General features: G+C 36.3%; 1 protein-coding gene across 2 annotated transcripts in view; it reads left to right on the forward strand.

Annotated features, from left to right (window-relative positions):
* The window catches only part of PCMTD1 (protein-L-isoaspartate (D-aspartate) O-methyltransferase domain containing 1), a 43,130-nt gene extending 24,587 nt beyond the window's left edge, over positions 1 to 18,543 (forward strand). For both annotated transcript variants that reach the window (XM_026050073.1, XM_026050074.1), the window contains 3 exons: positions 9,933 to 10,104; positions 11,607 to 11,730; positions 16,017 to 18,543. In XM_026050073.1, coding sequence (XP_025905858.1) covers positions 9,933 to 10,104; positions 11,607 to 11,730; positions 16,017 to 16,387 — 667 coding nt within the window. In that variant the 3' untranslated portion in view covers positions 16,388 to 18,543. The remainder of the gene's footprint in view (positions 1 to 9,932; positions 10,105 to 11,606; positions 11,731 to 16,016) is intronic.
* Positions 18,544 to 19,335: the final 792 nt, after the last annotated feature.

Here is a 19,335-nt window from a genome sequence, read left to right on the forward strand (position 1 = left end):
TCTGAGTGCAGTGGTCTAAATGTTATTTGCTATTTGTGATGTTTAAATCTTTATACAGTATTATTCCAAAGGAGAAAAAGCAGACTGGGGAATGTCATCCAAACTTTTATCTCTAATTGACACTGCAGTCTTGGCATATGCTGTTTAATGATCCACCTTTGCTTCTACAATAAAATACTAAGCAATGACGATAAACCTTCTCCTATTGTAACTAACATAACAAACATTATACTGCTCTGAAAGTGTTTTTGATATAAATCGAATAAGTAATAACTATTTCAGCTGAAATAATGTGTACTGGTTGTTTGGATTTTTTGTTTTGTTGGGGGAAATTGTAACTTTTTTCTCTGATTATTTCTAACTACTTTCTTTGTAATTCGGTATATCCTAACGTAGATGATAAAAGACTTTCTTCAGTGATTGAGTTTTTCTATGTCCATAGTGCTTTTTAATGTGAATTCTACATGGCACATTTTCATTTTATATCTGATTCTCAGAATGTGCTGTGAATTGCTAATTTTGATTATTGTTTCAGTAAATTTCTGTTGTATCCTGGTTTATAAATGGAAGATATCTTAGCCCTGCAATTTCCTAACTTTGCTGCTGATTTGATGGTGTTAGGAGTTGGATGAAAGAACACCAGGTGTGCACGGTTTTTCTGCTCTTGATCACTGCTGTGTATCTAACAGGCATCCTTGCCATTTGAAAACAGATTTCATCTGACAGACTGATATAAATAAAAGCTTATAATGTCCGTGGATGCGTGCATATTATGGGGGGGGAAATTAATTTTCTTGTCAGCCTCCAAAGAGGTACAGAGAGGGTGGCTAGATCATGGAGACTGCATTCAATTTACCTGGCAGTAACATGTAGATGGACAATTATACAGAAGTTTACAATGTCACATCTCTGTCTTCCATCACTTTGTAGTGGAAACGAAAATTCTTCGGACTGGTCTGAATATTTTACAGCAGTTTCCTTTTTAAATAAATATAAAGGAAGGTTAACCTTTTCTTTAGCTGCTTGAAGAGCTTCAGAATCTTAAGAGTCTAAAGAAACAAATTGTATCATGATTTCTGTTGTTCTGTTACTTGAAATAATAGGCTGTTGTCTTTGCATATAATTTATCTTGGAGGTGAGTCATGATGATTTGGAATTTACACTGCTAAAACAAGCTGGAATCTTGCTTGGAAGCCTTTTTATGGGGAAATGGTGTTTTGGATGTCAGATCTTGTGGTTTTGGTATAATACCACTTTTTCTTAATTCCTGGTAAGACGGTTATTGAAACTTATTTGGAAGTGTTTTTATATGAATGTAGTAGGCGCTTGACTGAAAGCTTGGTAGCAATGTGAAAATAACATATCCTAAAAAATTTAAGACAATCTTCCTGCTTAAAGGAGGTTTATCTCCATCTTGTAGCTGGGATTCTGTCATTGCCACTTGAACTGTTTGTCGGACAGAAAACATTTCAGATGTCTGTTTCAGAAGGACCAGTCATTTTGGTAATAGTTTCTATCTGTATCCATATCCCACCAATCTATAAAAGTAGTTTTGCTCTAACTAGACGTGGAGTTGGTCATTCCAAGAGGTAAAATGCTGCCTTGATTTTATTTGAAAAGCAAAGGAGAGGTGTCCTCTGAAACTTTTTTTCCAAAATGGCATTGTGGTTGAAATGTTGAAGATTTTAAATATGAGCAAAAGGAAACTCCTTGAGTCTGAAATACACATGAGACTTTCTTTCATTATTAAAACATTGAGAGAATGCATGCCAGTTAAGGGAAATCACTTCTTGAGAAGGCTCTGAAAACCATGTGCAAGTGTCAGGCCCCACTTCACCTGTTTATTGAAGGGGAATGTGTTGTCTTTTCTGCTCCCAGTCAACTTCTAGACCTAGAATACCCAGCTTGGAGAGAGAGCCACAGGGCAAAGCTAGGTTGCCCATCTTCTAGCACCCTATCAAAACCAAACCCGGGTAAGCTGGTGAAGTCCCTGCTGTGAAAGAAAGTCACCAACCCTTCTCAAGATCAAAAGAAACCACTTCAATGGTAAGTGACAAGCACCCTAGTACTACTTCTGGGCTACCGGTTATGGGTGGATCTTCTTCCTGAAGTCATATAGTAGTAAGTTTAATCTCCCAAAAGAGTATTTGCCATCATCCAAATTCATGTTTTCTTATTGGACACAGAAGGAGCAGTTTTACCTTTGTGAAAGCAGATTAGCAACAAAATTCCTTGTGTGTACAACGGAGAGAATAAAGCAGGTTCCTTCCTCTGCAGCTGAATGATGATTGAAGTAAAAATCAAAGCAGGAAAAGCAAGCAGTCTCCCAAACTCTTTGGCTGCTTTCTCAGTTTAAATCTTACTGTTGGCTTGTCTTGGATTCAAGTAGTGAAAATGCTTATTTATTTATTAAGTGATGAATAGACTCATTGAGGTTTAGTCTAATCAGAATAACTTCTGACATCAAAGCATGCTGCTGAGTCACATAATGAGAAAAAGGCTTTCAAAAAGAGATGTTTTTATTTAGAAATATTGAATATTTCTATCCAAACACCTTATAAAACCCCCAAATTAAGAAAAGTTTGAATTTCCTCTTACTTAAACAGAAACTTACTTTGTAGTTTTTAAACTATTTGATAATTGATAAATAACAATTGATAAATGTTTCACTTATTCCTGTTCTTGTTCTCCCAAACCACAAGTAAAATATCTTATAAAAATAAATCCCATGGTGAAATCTTTTCTTGGAGCACTCTAGTTGCTGCACTTTTCGATAGTTTTACTGTCCGTGCAAACGTTTATCTTGTTTTCATCAAATCTGTAACTTCACAAAAACACCGTAAAACCTATATATTTATATATTTAACTTGTAGAACTAATTTTTATCTGATAGTTAAGGGGAAGAGAGGGAGCAGATAGTCTTTAATACAGTGATCTGTTTTACCAACTTTTGCGTATGGATCTTTTAAGACCCCTGATAAGCACTCGGGTGACAAAAAAAATTCTTTTCACCTCTGTATTCCTGTCCACCTTTCTTTAGAATTCACTGGAGAAATGATATAAATTATGCCTTCAGTGCAATTCTTTGTGTCATCAAAACTTGCCTAAGGAGTGAAGTTGAAATTTTGAAACCTTTTGGAGAGAAGGAGAGAGTGTGTGTGTGTGTGTGTTAGTCATAAGAATTTTAAGAACCAGTGTCCAGATTTGGCCAGAAACTAGTTTTGATCCATCTATCTCGGTGAAAATGAGATGATGTTTAAACAAGAGCACTGAGGTCATTTGATAGAAAGGCCAGGACAAATTAATTTTATTTCAATTGAAAACATGAAGCTGAAATACAAATTTCTCATTTACTCTTCCTGATGGAAGACTCTCTGTCTGGAAGCTGAGAGTTCTCAGAACTTCTGAATAGAATTTCCAGCTGTATCATATCAGTAGCTGTATTTGTGATGCTGATAAAATTTCTATTGTAACTGGATTGCAGGTGGCTTTAAAGTTGTTATTGCAGATTGACAGCTATGGGTTCTAAGACTTGATTTTTTGTTTCTGTTTCTTCTGATGTTAATAGTGTATGTGCAAAAGGTCTCACAAATGATAATTAAAATGTTTGTTTCGGTGAAAGCCGCAAGTACTTTGTGAAAATGCATTTAATTTCACATGAACAAACACCATCTTGATAAGTTTGAATAAAAGGTTTAAACAGGATAGAAAATGGACAATGTAGGGAAAAAACGTGAAAAGGATTCAATCAACTTTGCATTTTGCCACTGTATTTTCAAGTTAACATTGTACATAGACTTTCTCAGCTAGTTATTTCGTTTTAAATTGCCATCTCTTACCCTGTAACAAGGGAGACAGTTAGTAAGAAGCAAATGGGAAAACAATTCCATGCATTATGCAGTATGTGGAAAAGTACCTTTAAATCTGGTTGATAGTCATTGAGAACAGACTTTTTTTTACATTTGTGTAAAATGTTAAAGGCTTATGAGGCATGCAAGTTGAGAAATACTGTCTCATACTTCCTGTTACTTCACAGAAATCCTTATCAATATTGACATTCTTTGGTTTTGTTAGATAAGGGACTCTTTTGGGCAGCTTAAACTGAAATAAATCTGAATATTTGGAATATTAATAAAGAATTCTTTCATTAAACTGTGCTTACTGTTTATTCTCTTAGAGCCAGAATTTCCTAGGTTATTGTTAAACTTGTAGCTTTGTAGTCTGAATATGAGAATAAGCACAGTAAATCTTGTTTATTTATTGTATTATTTTTAGCTGCTATGGCTATGCTTTTAAAAAGTGGACTAGTTAGGTTGCTGATGACAAGAGGAGGAATCTGCTAAACCGGTCTGCCAAAATTGCTTTGTACACATTCCTTCCACTGTTTGTAGGGCTTCTCTTGGCAAAAAAAAAAAAAAAAAAAAAAAAAAAAGGCAGTGTATTAGCATAGGACAAAAGTATTATTTTTGTGTTATAATAAGTGACAAAAATGAATAAGGTTTTAACATATTTTCAAAGTGTTAATCTGTGTAATCTGCACATTTGTGTTTAAGGGGAAGTTTGATAAAAAGCAAATGGCTTTGCTGTTGTGTTCTGAAATATATATTAAATCTGCATTTTCTACCCACCCCTGCACCATGAAGTAGAATATTCAGAATACTTCTTGGGATTATTTAGAACTTTGAAATTTGGCCTCAGTGTAGTTCAAATGGCAGATGTTAACAACTTGAAAACCTTTATCTCACACTTAGAAATCATGTAATATTCTTCTGTGACTTAAACAACAATTCTTTACTTTATCCTTTTTCTACCTGTCCTCCCAACCATCCAAAAAAAAGTATTGCCATTTATTTTAATTTTGTCTTCCTAGAGTTGCTGAGAGTTAGTGTGTACTTTATTTCTTTTGGTGATTTCCATCTTGAGGAATATTTAGGGAAATGACTTGGGAGCAGATTGCTAACACGGACTGAGATGCTGCCCTTCAGGAGGGCCTGTGACTGAAGGAAATGGTTGTGGATTGTGGGAGGGAAGCCAGTGTACTGAATTCCTACTGAAAGATTTCTTCCTGTGTAAGGAATGTGAAAGGCTAGATGAGGTATGAGTGTGGTTTGTAGATAAAATTATATGCAGTAATGTAGTATTAAATGGTATTAGACTAAATAAAGCAATTAGAGAGGTGTAAAATGTAACTAGAGTAATACCTGTTCTGAAAACTTTTTTTACCTCTTAGCAGAAGATGGATGTAACTAGCTTAAGCAATTCCTTCTTAGGATTGTGTTTTAAGCATCTTTTACCATGCTTTCTTGATTCCATCAAGAATTAAATACACTTATTACCACTGATGGGGAAAGTGGAGGAAAAAGGATTGGCAATTTATGATTTCATTTGTTCCCATCTTCAAGAGGTATCAGGATTAATTATGCTCTACATTGAAGAAGGGGTGTACAGATAGAAAACCTTATCCTAAAGGCATGCTGTGGATCTTCAGCATGGAAGTAATGATCAGATTGAGGAGGAATTCCATTAATGTTATGGCGGGACTAAGCAATTAATCTGCTTGGAGAAGAAAGACCAAAAACAGAAACAAACTCCTAATATGATAGGTTATTGTACTATTCCATCCTGTTTTGTAGTAATGTCATGTTATCACACAAATGGATTGGTGGATATGGATACAAGAGCAGCAAATTTTAACCTCTTAATTCTTTGCAATAAATTACTTTGTATTTTGCTTGTATAGGTGTTTTATTGCACTAGTCATGTTTCACTTATTGATACGTATGGAGAATCTTACTGAGAAGAATGTGGGCAGTAGCAATCCACTTTTCAAATTTTTAAGTTGTTGCACAGAGTACAAAAGCAGACTCTTAAGTTCAGATGGTTTTTAGTGCATATCTTGAAGAAAAGCATTGTGGCTATGGTGAACCTGAGAAGATTAATAAATGCACCCTTGAGAGAGAGTTCACTGAAATGCATAAGATAGAAGGACAGGGTAATATCAAATACTTTATTTACATGAAGCTTCTGGGTTATCTTGGGCCACTGCTAAACGTGAATTGTGTTTGCTTCGCCTATGGCAGGTGTTCATTTAAACACAACCCTTTCTGTTGCTATGTTATTTATAATGGGAACTCTTAACTTCTGTTGGCTGCTGTATTGCTCTTATAATCAACATATGAAATTCCACTGGAGAACCTAAAGTGATTCCAATTTCTCCATATTAATTCAGCACACTTTTTTTACTTAAAGTATCACAAGAAGCGTCCTCATTTATCTAAACTGTCTCTAAAGCCACCTTGGCAACTTCATCAAAGTCAATAAAAAGTAAAGAACTCTTGGTGTTTCTTAAATTAGATCTTAGTTCCATTAGCTAAGTGAAATCTGCTGAATTGCAGTAGGTAGCTTATCTGTATCTCTACATTGCACATTGCAACCATAAACCAATTTTTTTCAGTAGAGTCATTAGATAATTATTTAGTCTAATTAAAGAGAGCTTAGTGTGACAGAAGGAAATGGAACTTTCAATCTGTTCTGATATCCCTAAGGCACTGGGAATAAAATAAACCAATATCCTGGGCACATTGGCAGATAGATCTGGAAGAATTTGGGTTTAGTGGTGAAGTTCTCTAGTAAAACAAAGCGATTGATCTTACCTTGATAGCATAAGACTAAAGCTTGTTCTGTTTTTGTAAAGTATTTAAATGACTTTTAAATGACTTAATCCTTTTTCGGTAGAATTCTGTAGAATTATTCCTTTTAAGAGCTTTTTTTTTTTCCCCAAATGTTAGAGACTCCCTTTTTCCAAGTTATGTTTTAATAAGATTAAGTTTAATACAGCTTGCTTTGAAAACTATATAAACAAGTTAGCGACAAATTCTCCAAATTCCGTTTTCGTCCCTGGGAAGTTACCATAAAATACTTGATTGCATGATAACTCACTACATGCATTTATTGATTGTTTTCATTCTGCAAGGATGCATATTTTTCTGGGAAAACAGAATCCGCTGAAAATTGAGTAGGGGAGGAAAGAGTTCTGATGCCACAGTGACTAAGTTTACATGATTACATGAGGGTGCATGGGAAGTAGTGAACTGCACTTAAAACTAGGTTTGGCAAGTTTGTAATACTCTGTTAAGTGCTGTGTATGCCCTTATTTCTGCTGTGTTGTCCTTGTTCACGCCAAAACACACAAAGCAGTTGATTTTGTGGGCAGTACTACAAGGTAAGAGGTTTGGCTTTTGACCTGGTGCATTGACGTGACTGGACACAGTGAAAACTTTTTCCTCCTGTTTCTTCTATTTCCTTTGGCTTCCTGGGCTTATACCTTAGAAACCATATGAGACTGTGGCAGTTCAAGAGCTGTGCAGGCTCTAAATGGGCAGCCAGTGTAGCCAGGTGGGTCAGCAGGGTATTACCAGTGAGCTGCTAGGTGAACTGATTTCTCAGCTCACTTAGTGTACTTTGCAGGTGTCATAGTCTGTTATGAGAAATTAATATTATAGGAGATTAGTATTTATCACAAACTGGCAGGAAACTAGCTAAATTTACTTGGAAGAAGATAACGTTTTTGAAACATGGACAAAGAAAGGCCTTAGCCAGCCTGATCATAAGGCTCATGTCTCCAGAAAACTGTATTAATTATGTGAATCAAGGTTCAACTAATTTTTTTGGTATCTATAAGTGGAGTCAGTCTCTTATTTGGTCCATTTGACCTTTACAGGCATAAGAAGATGTTTGTGTGTGGATGTGGTGTGGGTTTTTTTTTTTTTCCCCCTAGCTGTGTGAGAAATGCTCTTCAGCTTTTCCTAAATCTGTTAACATCCGCTATTGTATATGCCTTGTTTTCTATCTGGAGATGTTTTTATAGGTTTCTGTTTCATAATAGTTTTGTTTCCCTGGAGAGTTGTAGTTCCTGTTTATTTTAAGAAGATATGACCGGTGGTCTCACAGGCATGAGTGCAAGTTCCAATAAAGGAAGCTGTTTAGAAGCAGCTGGTAGGAATCTTGCCAGCTTCTAGAAGCATGTTTTGAGAAAAATTCCTCAAAGTGGTAGAAATTATAAAGCTAGGCAGGCTATTTTCCCTTGTCTAAGAACAAATTATAGCAGGCATCTATTTTAAACCTTAAAACTGTATTTTTAGGAAAGTACCATATCTTTCTCTCCAGTCCTATTTTTCTTGAATTTTTTGAAGCTCTCACAGAGGGACTTTTTTTTTTTTCTGTCTTCCAAGTTTTAGTCAAGCACCACGTTGATTTAATCGTAGACAAACTGAAATGAGTGTTATAGCCTGATCTGCCCAATTGGTCTCTGTGGAATTTTGCAAATGTGTGTAATTCTTTCTCATGAACTTCTGAAATGAGAACTTTTTCAACAAAGTGATGAATGCCTTTGGTTTCATTTTTCTTCCCAGCATTTAACCTTGCCTTAATCCTTTTCTGGACAGATACTTGTTCTTCTCTCACTGTTCTTCTGAAATTAGTTCAACCACACTTAAGGACTGCTACACAATTATGTGCAACAAAGTTGTTCTTTACTCTCTTCAAGCCTCTTATTTCTAATATGTGACTGTTGTTAGAAATTTGCAGTTTTTCCACTGAATTCAGATGAGGAACAACAATATACTTTGGCTGTTGGCAGCATGTTAAGAGTAGTAGTCGTCAGTGAAAGATTCTGCGGTCTGTCCCTGCCTGCCAGAGAAGGGCTCATTGCCTGGTTTTCAAGATCAAGCTTTTGTGATGCACAAAATACACCAAACCCATGAGGCAGAAACTTGGGGCTAATTGTCTTAATCTTTTAAATTAAGAATTCTCATTTGCTATGAGTGATCAGAACTCTATGTGCAGTATCCGAAAGTAGCAGAAGCTGCCAAGCTTCACTGTAACTGAAATGACTTTGAAAGTGTCACCAGGTCACAAACTGGGTTCTGCTACTGCTAGATAGGTCAAGATAATTGCCTTTCCAATGATAACCAGCTGTAAAGTTCATAAAATAGCTACATTTGAGAGGGAGAGGGAGAGAGAGAGAGAGAGAGAGAGAGAAAATCATTGTTCCCAAGTGAAATTTGAGATGTGCTGGGTTTTAAGACTTCCAGGTGAAGTTTATTAACTATTTGTTTTGACCTGCCAGACTTTAGCCCTCATTTAAGAAAAGTTTGACATGTAGATTGCAGCATCATGCCATGAGCAACTTGAGCAGTTGCACATTTTTAGACTGTCAGAAAATACTGCCGTTGGGAATATACACAGCTTTGGCAATGAAGTTCTGTCGTGTAGAGATTTTTCTTCTTTATTATGTCAAGGCTCCCTGTAGTTATAAGCTCTGTTCCAAACTTGGGTCCATTTACAATTTAACTTTCATTTGTGAATGAAAATCAGGTAGAACAGATGTATTTTTTTTTTCTCTTTACGTGTGTAGACAAAAAAAGGAAAACTTTTTCCACTGAATTTATTTTTCTTGAGGGGGGGAAATGAATTGTACTCAAGGTAGAAAATGTGGAAGTGGAGGAAAGTGAGTATTAAGAGGTTAATTCAGTTGGCTATTAGGAACTGAATTGTTTCAACATGGGAGTGATGAACAGGTTGTTGAATAAAGTTTGAGCATACCCTTTTAAAGTGACTTTTAGTTTGCAAAGTTGTTTAGACAAGCCTATCTGCCTGCATTTATGAAATCTGGTATTTTGAGCCTATGATTGCTTAATAGAACTATCTTGTTCAAAGAACTGCTGAAGATTTTGTGTTTGTTTTCTGCGATGGTCCTTAAAGTGGCAAAAATAATACATTATCTTCTAAGTAGACTCGCCAAGTAGTACAGGCTTTTACAGTATGCGTGCTAATGCCTCTTTCATTGTCTGAAGATTTTTTTTTTTGTATTTATCTAGATGACTCTCCTTAAAATATTGCTTTGAAATGTGTCCCCTTTTTCTTCCCTACAGATTTGAGTTCTGTGAGCCTGCCTTTGTGGTTGGTAATTGTTTGGAAATAGCCTCAGACAGTCATCAGTATGACCGGATTTACTGTGGAGCTGGAGTCCAGAAAGACCATGAAAACTACATGAAAATTTTACTGAAAGTTGGAGGCATTTTAGTAATGCCTATAGAAGATCAGGTGACTTAGTGACAATTTCCCCTTCCTATCTTTTAGTATGTTTATATAATTTGGGAATACGTTTCCATGCATGTTTGACTAAGGTAATGTTTTACTAATGACGTCTTGGTTCAGTGTATTGCTGCAGCTATGTAAATATTGGCTTTTTTAATGAGCTTCTGTACTTTCAAGTTGTGCAAAAGCATAAATATCCACAGTCCATCAAAGTTTGTGACAAAACTAGTATTTCATACCAGTCCCAAAACTGTTCTAAAATTCTTTCCCCAAAACACATTTTTCTGTCTATACTTCAGAAATACTTCTTCAAAAAAAAAAGGAGAGAGAGAGAGATTTGTATTGGAGAAATCACTGAACTTAGTGGGAAATGAGGGAAAAAAATACTTTCAGCAGCTTTCAGTATTGCTCTTGTATGTCAGAATTAAACATTTTCTGGACAGGTGTATTATTCTAATAATACTTTGCACTTCTATCACTTTTGATGCGTAGAACTCGAGGCTTTACAAAAGTAAGTATTATTCTCCCTGTTTTGCTAATAGGGCAATTAGAGAAAAAAAAAAGGCTATGGTATTGAAGCAGATGTCCTTTAAGAATGCAAATATCTTCCAGAACATTTTGATTAAAATATTAATTATTTTCATAAAATAAAAAAATTGATGTTTATATCTACTTTCTCAAAGTACCAAATTTCTCTTAAATATAATCTGCATCATCCAATTACATTCAGTTTCTTAAATATTATTGTTTTCAGTATTTAGCCAACTGAGATATTGCCATTTGAAATTAATGGCATTCAACTTAAAAGTAGCAAATATTTGAAAGCAAAATTAACACTAAATATTTCTGTCATATCTGCACCTGTTTGGGGTGCTGGGCCATGTGAAGTTAGGAGGGATTGACAGAAGTGTTTCTTTAGCATGGAAAGCAACAGGTTAAGGGAAGATCTAGTTACTGACTTTTTATTATGTAAAGGGATGGGCAGATTACTGAGTAGACAGGAGTCAAATTCTCCTTGCAGATGCACAGCAAAAAGAAAAGGTTACAAATAGCAGCAAGGGATGTTCTGCCTGGTCGTAAGAAATAATCAGCCACAGAGAGTGGCTGAATGTTAGAGCAGATTGTCCAGAGGTTGTGAAATAATCCGTGCTTGGCAATTTTCAAAACTTAATTGGACAAAGTCTCCGAGTCGTGTGGTTTAACTTTGGATTTAGCTATGTTCAAGTGAGAATTTAGACTACAGAGTTTGGTTCCAACCTAAAGTGTTCTAAAAACCTTTTGGAAAACATGAAAAAAGCTACCTTGGTCCTTTATTTTAAATTGTATCTGTGCCCATTGTCAAAGAGGGAAAGTCCTGTTCGTTACTGTCTCTTTCTGTTCACAAGTCAGCCTTTTTAAGTAAATTTTGAAGCATATGGAAATAGTTATATATTTAAACAACAATCCATCTGAATGTTGAATATAAAGCATTAATCACACTTTCCTGTTTTTGTTTGTTTGTTTTGCAGCTAACACAAATCTTGAGAACAGGACAGAACACGTGGGAAAGTAAAAATATCCTTGCTGTTTCATTTGCTCCGCTCGTGCAACCCAACAGAAATGACAATGGCAAACATGACACCGTGGGACTGCGTAAGTGTCACTTGGGGCATCTCCAGCAGGGTCTTCCAGTGCCTGCTGGTGCTTCTCTGGAAGCAGAGAGAGGGATACGCTACGCAGGCATGAAACACAACTGAACGAGCTTAGAATAGCCATATAGCTGACTGATAGGTCCTGTGCTTCAGGCTCATGTTCTGTATTGCTATACAATTAATATACTGAATTCAAGTGATGCCTTGTTTCCAGCTTCTCTTTCCAGTTTTTGTTCCCTTGAGGTTCAGCTTCTTGCTTCAGCTAATAAGGCACAGGAGATTTGTTCAGCTCATACTAGGTGTGTCAGAAGTGCTCACTTCCTGACTGTCTCCAGGAACTTTAGGGAAAAATATTTTTCTTTCCTCTGAGATGGAAGGAGCTGGTCTAAACTGTAGCTGTAGCATGTTAACAACCGAGTGTGTTTATCTGTCTGCAATTGATACAGTCATGCTGAGCTGTTTGGGGGTTTGCTCTGTAGTTGCAGTAGCCTGGATTGGGTTAGTAAGGGATAGAATGTCTCTGAAAATGCATCGGTTGCCAAGATGATAAATTATCCTGTTAAAGATCAAAACAAGGAGCAGAGATGAGATCGTCTGCCTGGACGGCTAGGGGTAGGAATAGAATAATGTCTGTGGTTTTGGTAACCTCTAAGTTAGAAAGTGGTAGTTTTTCTTGTTCTGCTTTAGGCGGCAGCTCAGTGGGAACAAATACCTGTCCTCTTCATGGTTTTACTCCCTCTGTGTGCACTTCTAAAATGCAAAATGGATATAAACACATCAAGAGTCTCTGGTCATAGAATCATAGAATGTCCAAGGTTGGAAGGGACCTGAGAGGTCATCGAGTCCAACCCCCCTGCTCACACAGGGTCACCTAGAGCACGTGGCACAGGGCTGCATCCAAGTGGGTTTTAAAGATCTCCCAAGAAGGAGGCTCCACAACCTCTCTGGGCAGCCTGTTCCAGGGCTTTGTCACCCTCACAGTGAAGAAATGCTTCCTTAAGTTCCCGTGGAACTTCCGATGCTTCAGTTTGAAGCCATTTCCTCTAGTCCTATCACTGTCCACCACTGAAAAGAGGCCAGCCCCCTCCTCCTCCCTCCCTCCCTTGAGGTATTTATAGACGCTGATCAGGTCCCCCCTCAGCCTTCTCTTCTCCAGGCTGAACAGGCCCAGCTCTCTGAGCCTTTGCTCATAGGGCAGATGTTCCAGGCCCCTGATCATCCTGGTAGCCCTGCGCTGGACTCTCTCCAGCAGCTCCACATCCCGCTTGTACTGGGGAGCCCAGAACTGGACGCAGTACTCCAGATGTGGCCTCACCAGGGCTGAGTAGAGGGGGATGATCACTTCCCTCGACCTGCTGGAGACGCTCTTCTTAATGCACCCCAGGATCCCGTTGGCCTTCTTGGCCACCAGGGCACCCTGCTGCCTCATGGTCAACTTGTCGTCCACCACGACACCCAGGTCCCTCTCTGCAGGGCTGCTCTCCAGCAGGTCCACCCCTAATCTGTACTGGTGTCCAGGGTTATTCCTCCCCAAGTGCAGGACCCTGCACTTGCCCTTGTTGAACTTCATGAGGTTTCTCAACACGCAGTCCTCCAGTCTGTCCAGGTCCCTCTGGATGGCAGCACAGCCCTCGGTCATATTGGGTTGCAAGCAGGTTGAACCTGGCTTTCAGTGAATATATGTAACCTCACAAAAGAATGTTGCTTTATTATAGTTTCACTTGCTTTTTTGTTTGAAGTATAGTTTATCTTTTACCTTAAGTAATCAGTTATTTGCAAAAATAATTAATTCTGTAGCTTTAATGCTTTTTTGAAATCTTAAAAGCAGTTTTCTTAAAACTGACTTTTTCAATACACAAGCACTTTTTTGTTCTTTGTAGACCTGTTCCATAATAGATAGGATGTATAGGCTAACGGTGAAATGTAAAAATGACTTACCAAATAGTGTCGGTTCTTACTGTGATTCTGTACAGTTCAATGCTGTGAAACACACAGGAAGTTTTTTAGGTGACTCTTACTAGTCCTGAAACTTCACAGTACAGATGAAACCCGTGCAGAGCAGTAACTCTCAGTGCTGAATTTTAGTACAATAAACCTGTGTCTTGTATGCAATGAAACAAAATTTTTTAAAACAAACCCTTTAGAAAGAAGGGGGCGAATACCACACAAGTACACTACTATTTAAAATCTTCGGGGAAATGAAGTCATGCTGTAAAATGAAATCGCTCAGGCTGGCTTAGCTTTTCTGTGAATTAAAGTGACCTTGAAGCTCAAAAATTAATTTTAGACAATTTCTCTTGCATAGTACAATCCATAGCTCTGAAATATCTCAAATGTCCTGACTAGTCTAGTAAATGTTGCCGTCTTGTGAACATTAAGCCAGAAATTGCATTTGACATTGCTGATGTAAACATGAAGTCTGTGCCTTTCAATTGACAATTTTAAAAGCAGATTGAATACCTTCTGACATACGTGTAATGTATATTTACAATAGTTGTTACATATATTTTAAGCCAGTACATGTCAGCCAGTCATTCTCAAAGTAGACTCTTTTTATGGAAGGCTGTAGAGGTGCTACCAGAGGATCATTTTACAATTTACAAAAATTGCATATTCCTGTTTTTGAGTACTTTATTAAACTAAAATGTTTCTTTCAATATAGGATAATGTTATATCATCCCAAGGTCCCCTTACTGGGATGGAGGGGGGAGGAGCAGTGAGTTCTTGGTTTAAATCACTTTGCAATTGTTGATTACAGAATAGTCACTGTTCTTGAATATTTTTTATTGATTAGGACAAGTGTCCAAAACTCAAATTTCTACCTTTTCAAGTGAGAAGAGGTCCTATCTGTAATACTGCTAATATTAGTTAGCTCTTTATTAATAAATAATTAGTATCAAAGATATACTATATATATATATATATATATATAAAGTCTGAAGACTTTTTATGAAGCTTTTTGGAACTTTGTAAATTCTAGCTTTTGATTAAAGGTGTTACTATAATCATACTGCTGTGCAACTTCCCTTAGTTGCATTCATATCTGAAGAACTGGTGAATGGATATTTTCTAACTATGTGGACTTTGAAGACATTCCTTTGTCTTGAAACCTTTTAAACAATTAGGATATTTGATTGATTGATCAAATAGTGGTTGATTAACGAAGCAAACAGTGTTTCTCCCTACAGAATAAATGTCTGCCAGTTCATTTAACCTCTCAACATCTTATAGTTAGTGCTTGTATATACATTGGTTGACACGGTCTGTGATTGTGAATACTGTTAAAAATAATCAGATGGCTTTTTTTGTAGCTTTAGGTTTGTTTATAAGCCAGTGATGTTTCAAATTTTTCCCGTTAGTGTTAACTGAAATCAATGTTGCTAGAACCGGGATATCTCAATCATAAATATCCTTTGTCTTAAGTCTGAGTAGCTAGAATGCAACTGAAGTTGGTGTATGAAACAAAAGGTTGAGTTAGAAATATATCTAATTATCTTTGGTAGTTGCATGAATTTCTTGCTGCTTTTTATAGGAAAGAAAACAACAATCAAGAGTAGCATAGGCTGCAGGGTTGTCTCTTTTTTTCTTATCTAGTGCAAGTCATGCAACAGCCTAGCGAGTCTTAAATCCTCAGCTGTCTGTCATTAGACAATGTGGCCTTTTGCTTGTTGCTACTCTCTTTTTCTTAGGGCCTCAGCAGTTGTTTTTCACTTTCTGCTGCAAAGTTATGGATGACTTTGCCTGCCTGGGCAGCTGCCAGGTTGGCATGGCCCTGCCTTGGCAGTTGGGGCCAGCAGGAGAGGCACCTGTGCAGAGCAGCGTGACACAGGGAGCGAATTCTTCCCCAGCTGCAGCCTTGGAACAGTGCCAGAGGCCGGTGTCAAAGCTTTCCAGATGTTGACAGGTGTTACTTGGTGTATGCTTGCCTAAACACTTTAAATTTTCCCATGTTTTCAACTTCTATTTCTTTATCTGTCAAAAGGCACCATTTCTAGGACCCTACTTTCTAGAAAAGATTACTGATATTCCAGAAGTCATCGTCAGCTCAAATTTGAGTTCTTAAGTATCTCTGCTAATAAGCTTTTGGAAAAGAAGTCCTTCAGTAACAAATATTCTGCAAGGTTTTTCAGGAGCTCTCTTATTTCCTCTTGTTGTATTTTTTGTATGTACTGCGTGCTGAAATTTCAATTGCTCTTAAACATTAGACCTAATGTTTGCAACTAGTTTTTTGTTAGCGGGGAATTCCACTTGGAAGTGGAATATAATTCGTTTTCTCTTTCATTTTAGCTCCGTGTGCTGTTAGAAATCTCCAGGACCTAGCTAGGATCTATATCAGACGCACCCTTAGAAACTTCATAAATGAGGAAATGAAAACCAAGGGTATTACTCAGAAGGCTCCTCCAAAACGGAAACGCAGGAGATGTCGTAGACGGAGGATTAACACCTATGTATTTGTTGGAAATCAGCTCATTCCTCAGCCTCTAGACAGCGAAGAAGATGAAAAGATGGAAGATGACAACAAAGAGGAAGAGGATAAAGATCACAGTGAGGCCTTGAAGCCAGAGGAGCCTCCTCGAAATCTGCTGAGAGAGAAAATTATGAGTCTACCATTACCTGAATCTTTAAAAGCATACTTGACCTATTACAGAGAGAAATAACTTGTTTTAAGTAGAAATAATGCCTACTGATAGTTCCTTTATTCTTGAAAATGTAGCATTTATTAGGAAATAGATGGACAAATTATTATTAGTCTTTCATCAAGACCGAAGTACAGTGATAAATTGTAACTTATCTCTATCTTGTCTTTGCTACAAGGTAGACTTGCATTCAGCAGTAGAATCCCTTTTTAAAAATCTATTTTTCTTTAAATTTTGAAAATGCTGTTTTAACTCTGATAGAAATATATATTCCATTATTCAGCACTAATCAATATTTTGCATGGTAAGTCTTTTTTGATCCCGGAGAGATTTGTATTGATAAAAGGGTGAGTGAAATTTTATATATGCTAAATAATTGTTAAACATGTGCATCTGACTTGAGCAGTTTGTCTGTATTTATTCTTAAGGGAACACTTTAAACATGCAGACGCTTATCTTCAGATGTCAGAATCAAAACCCCCTTCAAAGTTTATTTTAGTACGGCTTTGTTGCAATCATTATTACTATGTTGGTATAGGTGTATTCCAACGACACAAGTGCAATAATTGTGTACAAACACTGAATGAGCTGGCTTTAACGAAAACAAATAGTTTCGACATGTCACACGGTCCCGCTACTTCTGCATTTACCTTTTGCCAAAAGATTTTGAGAAAAGTAACAGCTTCTTTCAGAGCCTTAAGAAACATCGTATTGAATATAAAATAAAGCAATGTTTACTTCAGCGCTGCTTATTTAGCTCCATTGTACACTTTCAGTATTTCGATTTAGAGGCACTTCCTCATTTCCAGGAAGTTTAGGATAGTACATCTTGTTTATTTCTAAAGCTCACAGCATTGAGACACAACGTTTGGTAATAAAGATTGTAATTTAGATTTCAATCATCTATTTACTGCTTTTAAGTAGAGATAGAATTTAGGTAACGTTTAGTTTGTATTGCTTATTGGGATAGCTATAACAGTAGAAGTTAGGATTATTTCAGCAAATGCACTTTAGTAAGTGGATTTTATACTTAACGTGCATCTCCAAGACGATAGATTTGTGCTGACCTGCATTTTATTTTTGTTTTGTTTCTGAACATGGCTCTTAGCGCAAAATGTATTTATAAAATCATATTCATCTTTTGGAAACTGAAGAGTAGCGGTGCAACATTGGGGGCTCGCAAGAGTGCTGATTTAAATACTTTTATCATTTTCCTCTGTTTTGTGAAGTTACTTGCAGTTCTTTTTAGCTTTGTGTTGCTTTTTGCTATCTTCTATTTCTTCATTTTCTGTTGTAAAAACCACGAGGGAAATTGTGTTTATTAAGATATGCATTGGAAGCCATGGTCAGTAACATCATCTGTCTGTTGGACCCAGTGGAAAACATCTCCTTTGAAAAAACATCCTGCACAATACACTTACAATATTGATACAATTTTTCCTAGTATAGTAATGAACCAGTATCAAACAGTAATTAAAACATAAATCATTTTTCTTCATCAGTTAAATTTCCCAGTCCAGATACTTACAAGCAGGCAATGTACATGTGGTGTGACAGCTCAGTAGTCATTTAAAATGTGTTCATTTTGTTACATTTGAGAAGAAAAATAGTACATAACCCCATTCATACTACTTATACATAATATCCCCATATGCATAAATACTGACTCTCCAGTGTGCATTTCATGCTATAGTCAGTTTTGTTTAATGTTTAAATGGAACTTCATGAAGGCCTGTTGTACCAGCATGTGGAGTTACTTTCCGCAATATATTTACAGTGTAAGTAAACAAACTATTTGAAGTATTCTGACTTTATTTTAAAAGCAGGAAAAATTAATTAAAAAGTTTTCCAAAATAATGGTACTAATAAAATAATTGTGATGCTTCAAGTGTAGGAACTGAACTTTTTTTAATGGATTATTTTAGATGGAGTTTAAATGAATTGAAGTTTGAAATGTTTTGTCTCTCTCCTTTCTTGGAATCTACATCCATAAGTTCAAGAATGAGATTACTAAATATTACTTATATACTTTAAAGACTTTATACAGGATGCTTTTGGAGAATAACTTTCTGCATTTTCTCACTCCTGTGTACTTGGAAGAATGGACAACAGATGACTTGTCATGATTATTCAGTATGTATTTTTTGAGTCACTGAAAGAATTTGTTTTGTTTTATATGTGGATTTATTTTACACTCTTGAATTTATATTTACATAAAGAAAATTTAGAAATGCAGGTAGAAATGAATTAAAACTTAATTTTTGCCATCTCAGTTGATGATGGGGACGTTGTTGCAATAAAATGGATTTTTGGTGGTTTCTGCTTGCTTTAATTTGTGTTTCCGTATTAGTATTTTCTCTTCCTTGGAATTTCATTTTTCAGTTTGTTCATAGTTAGTTCAATAGCGTCTTAATAAATGCTATTATTGAATCTCAGAAATAAAGACAAACAGTAATATAACTTCTTTCTCAAATTTGAATTTGTGCAAAAGCATGAAAAGATTAATATTGACCCAGGGAAACTACTTAGAGCCCAAATCTGTGTTTCAAATACTGATGTGAACTTTTAGTTTCTTTTCCATAGCCTTTTTTTAAATGTTTTTTAATGGTCTTTAAGCTACATTCAAGAAAAAGAAAAATCACTGTTTTTCTAAGTACTGTTTTGAATTGCAGTTTTAACCTGAAGAAACATGATCTGTGTTAATTAAGATTTTGATGCAAGGAAAACAAAGATGAGCAAGTAAGTCACTTTCCGTGAAACTCTCTCTTAATGAGGGCATACTTAGCAGTTAGGGATAGAAGAAAAATAAAATGCAGATAAGCTAAGCCAACTCTAATTCTATAATGGTACTCAATATAAGCAAGAAGGTGATGAAATGGAGTTTTTATTTCTTTTATTCTGTGTGCCAGAGGATGACTCAAGACCAGTGCAATCTATCACATGGGAATCAAGTTATGAACATCTTGGTT

Source organism: Nothoprocta perdicaria, unplaced genomic scaffold (genome assembly GCF_003342845.1).
Source record: "Nothoprocta perdicaria isolate Ctin4 unplaced genomic scaffold, notPer1 scaffold_65, whole genome shotgun sequence".
In the NCBI taxonomy this organism is placed as follows: Eukaryota; Metazoa; Chordata; class Aves; order Tinamiformes; family Tinamidae; genus Nothoprocta; species Nothoprocta perdicaria.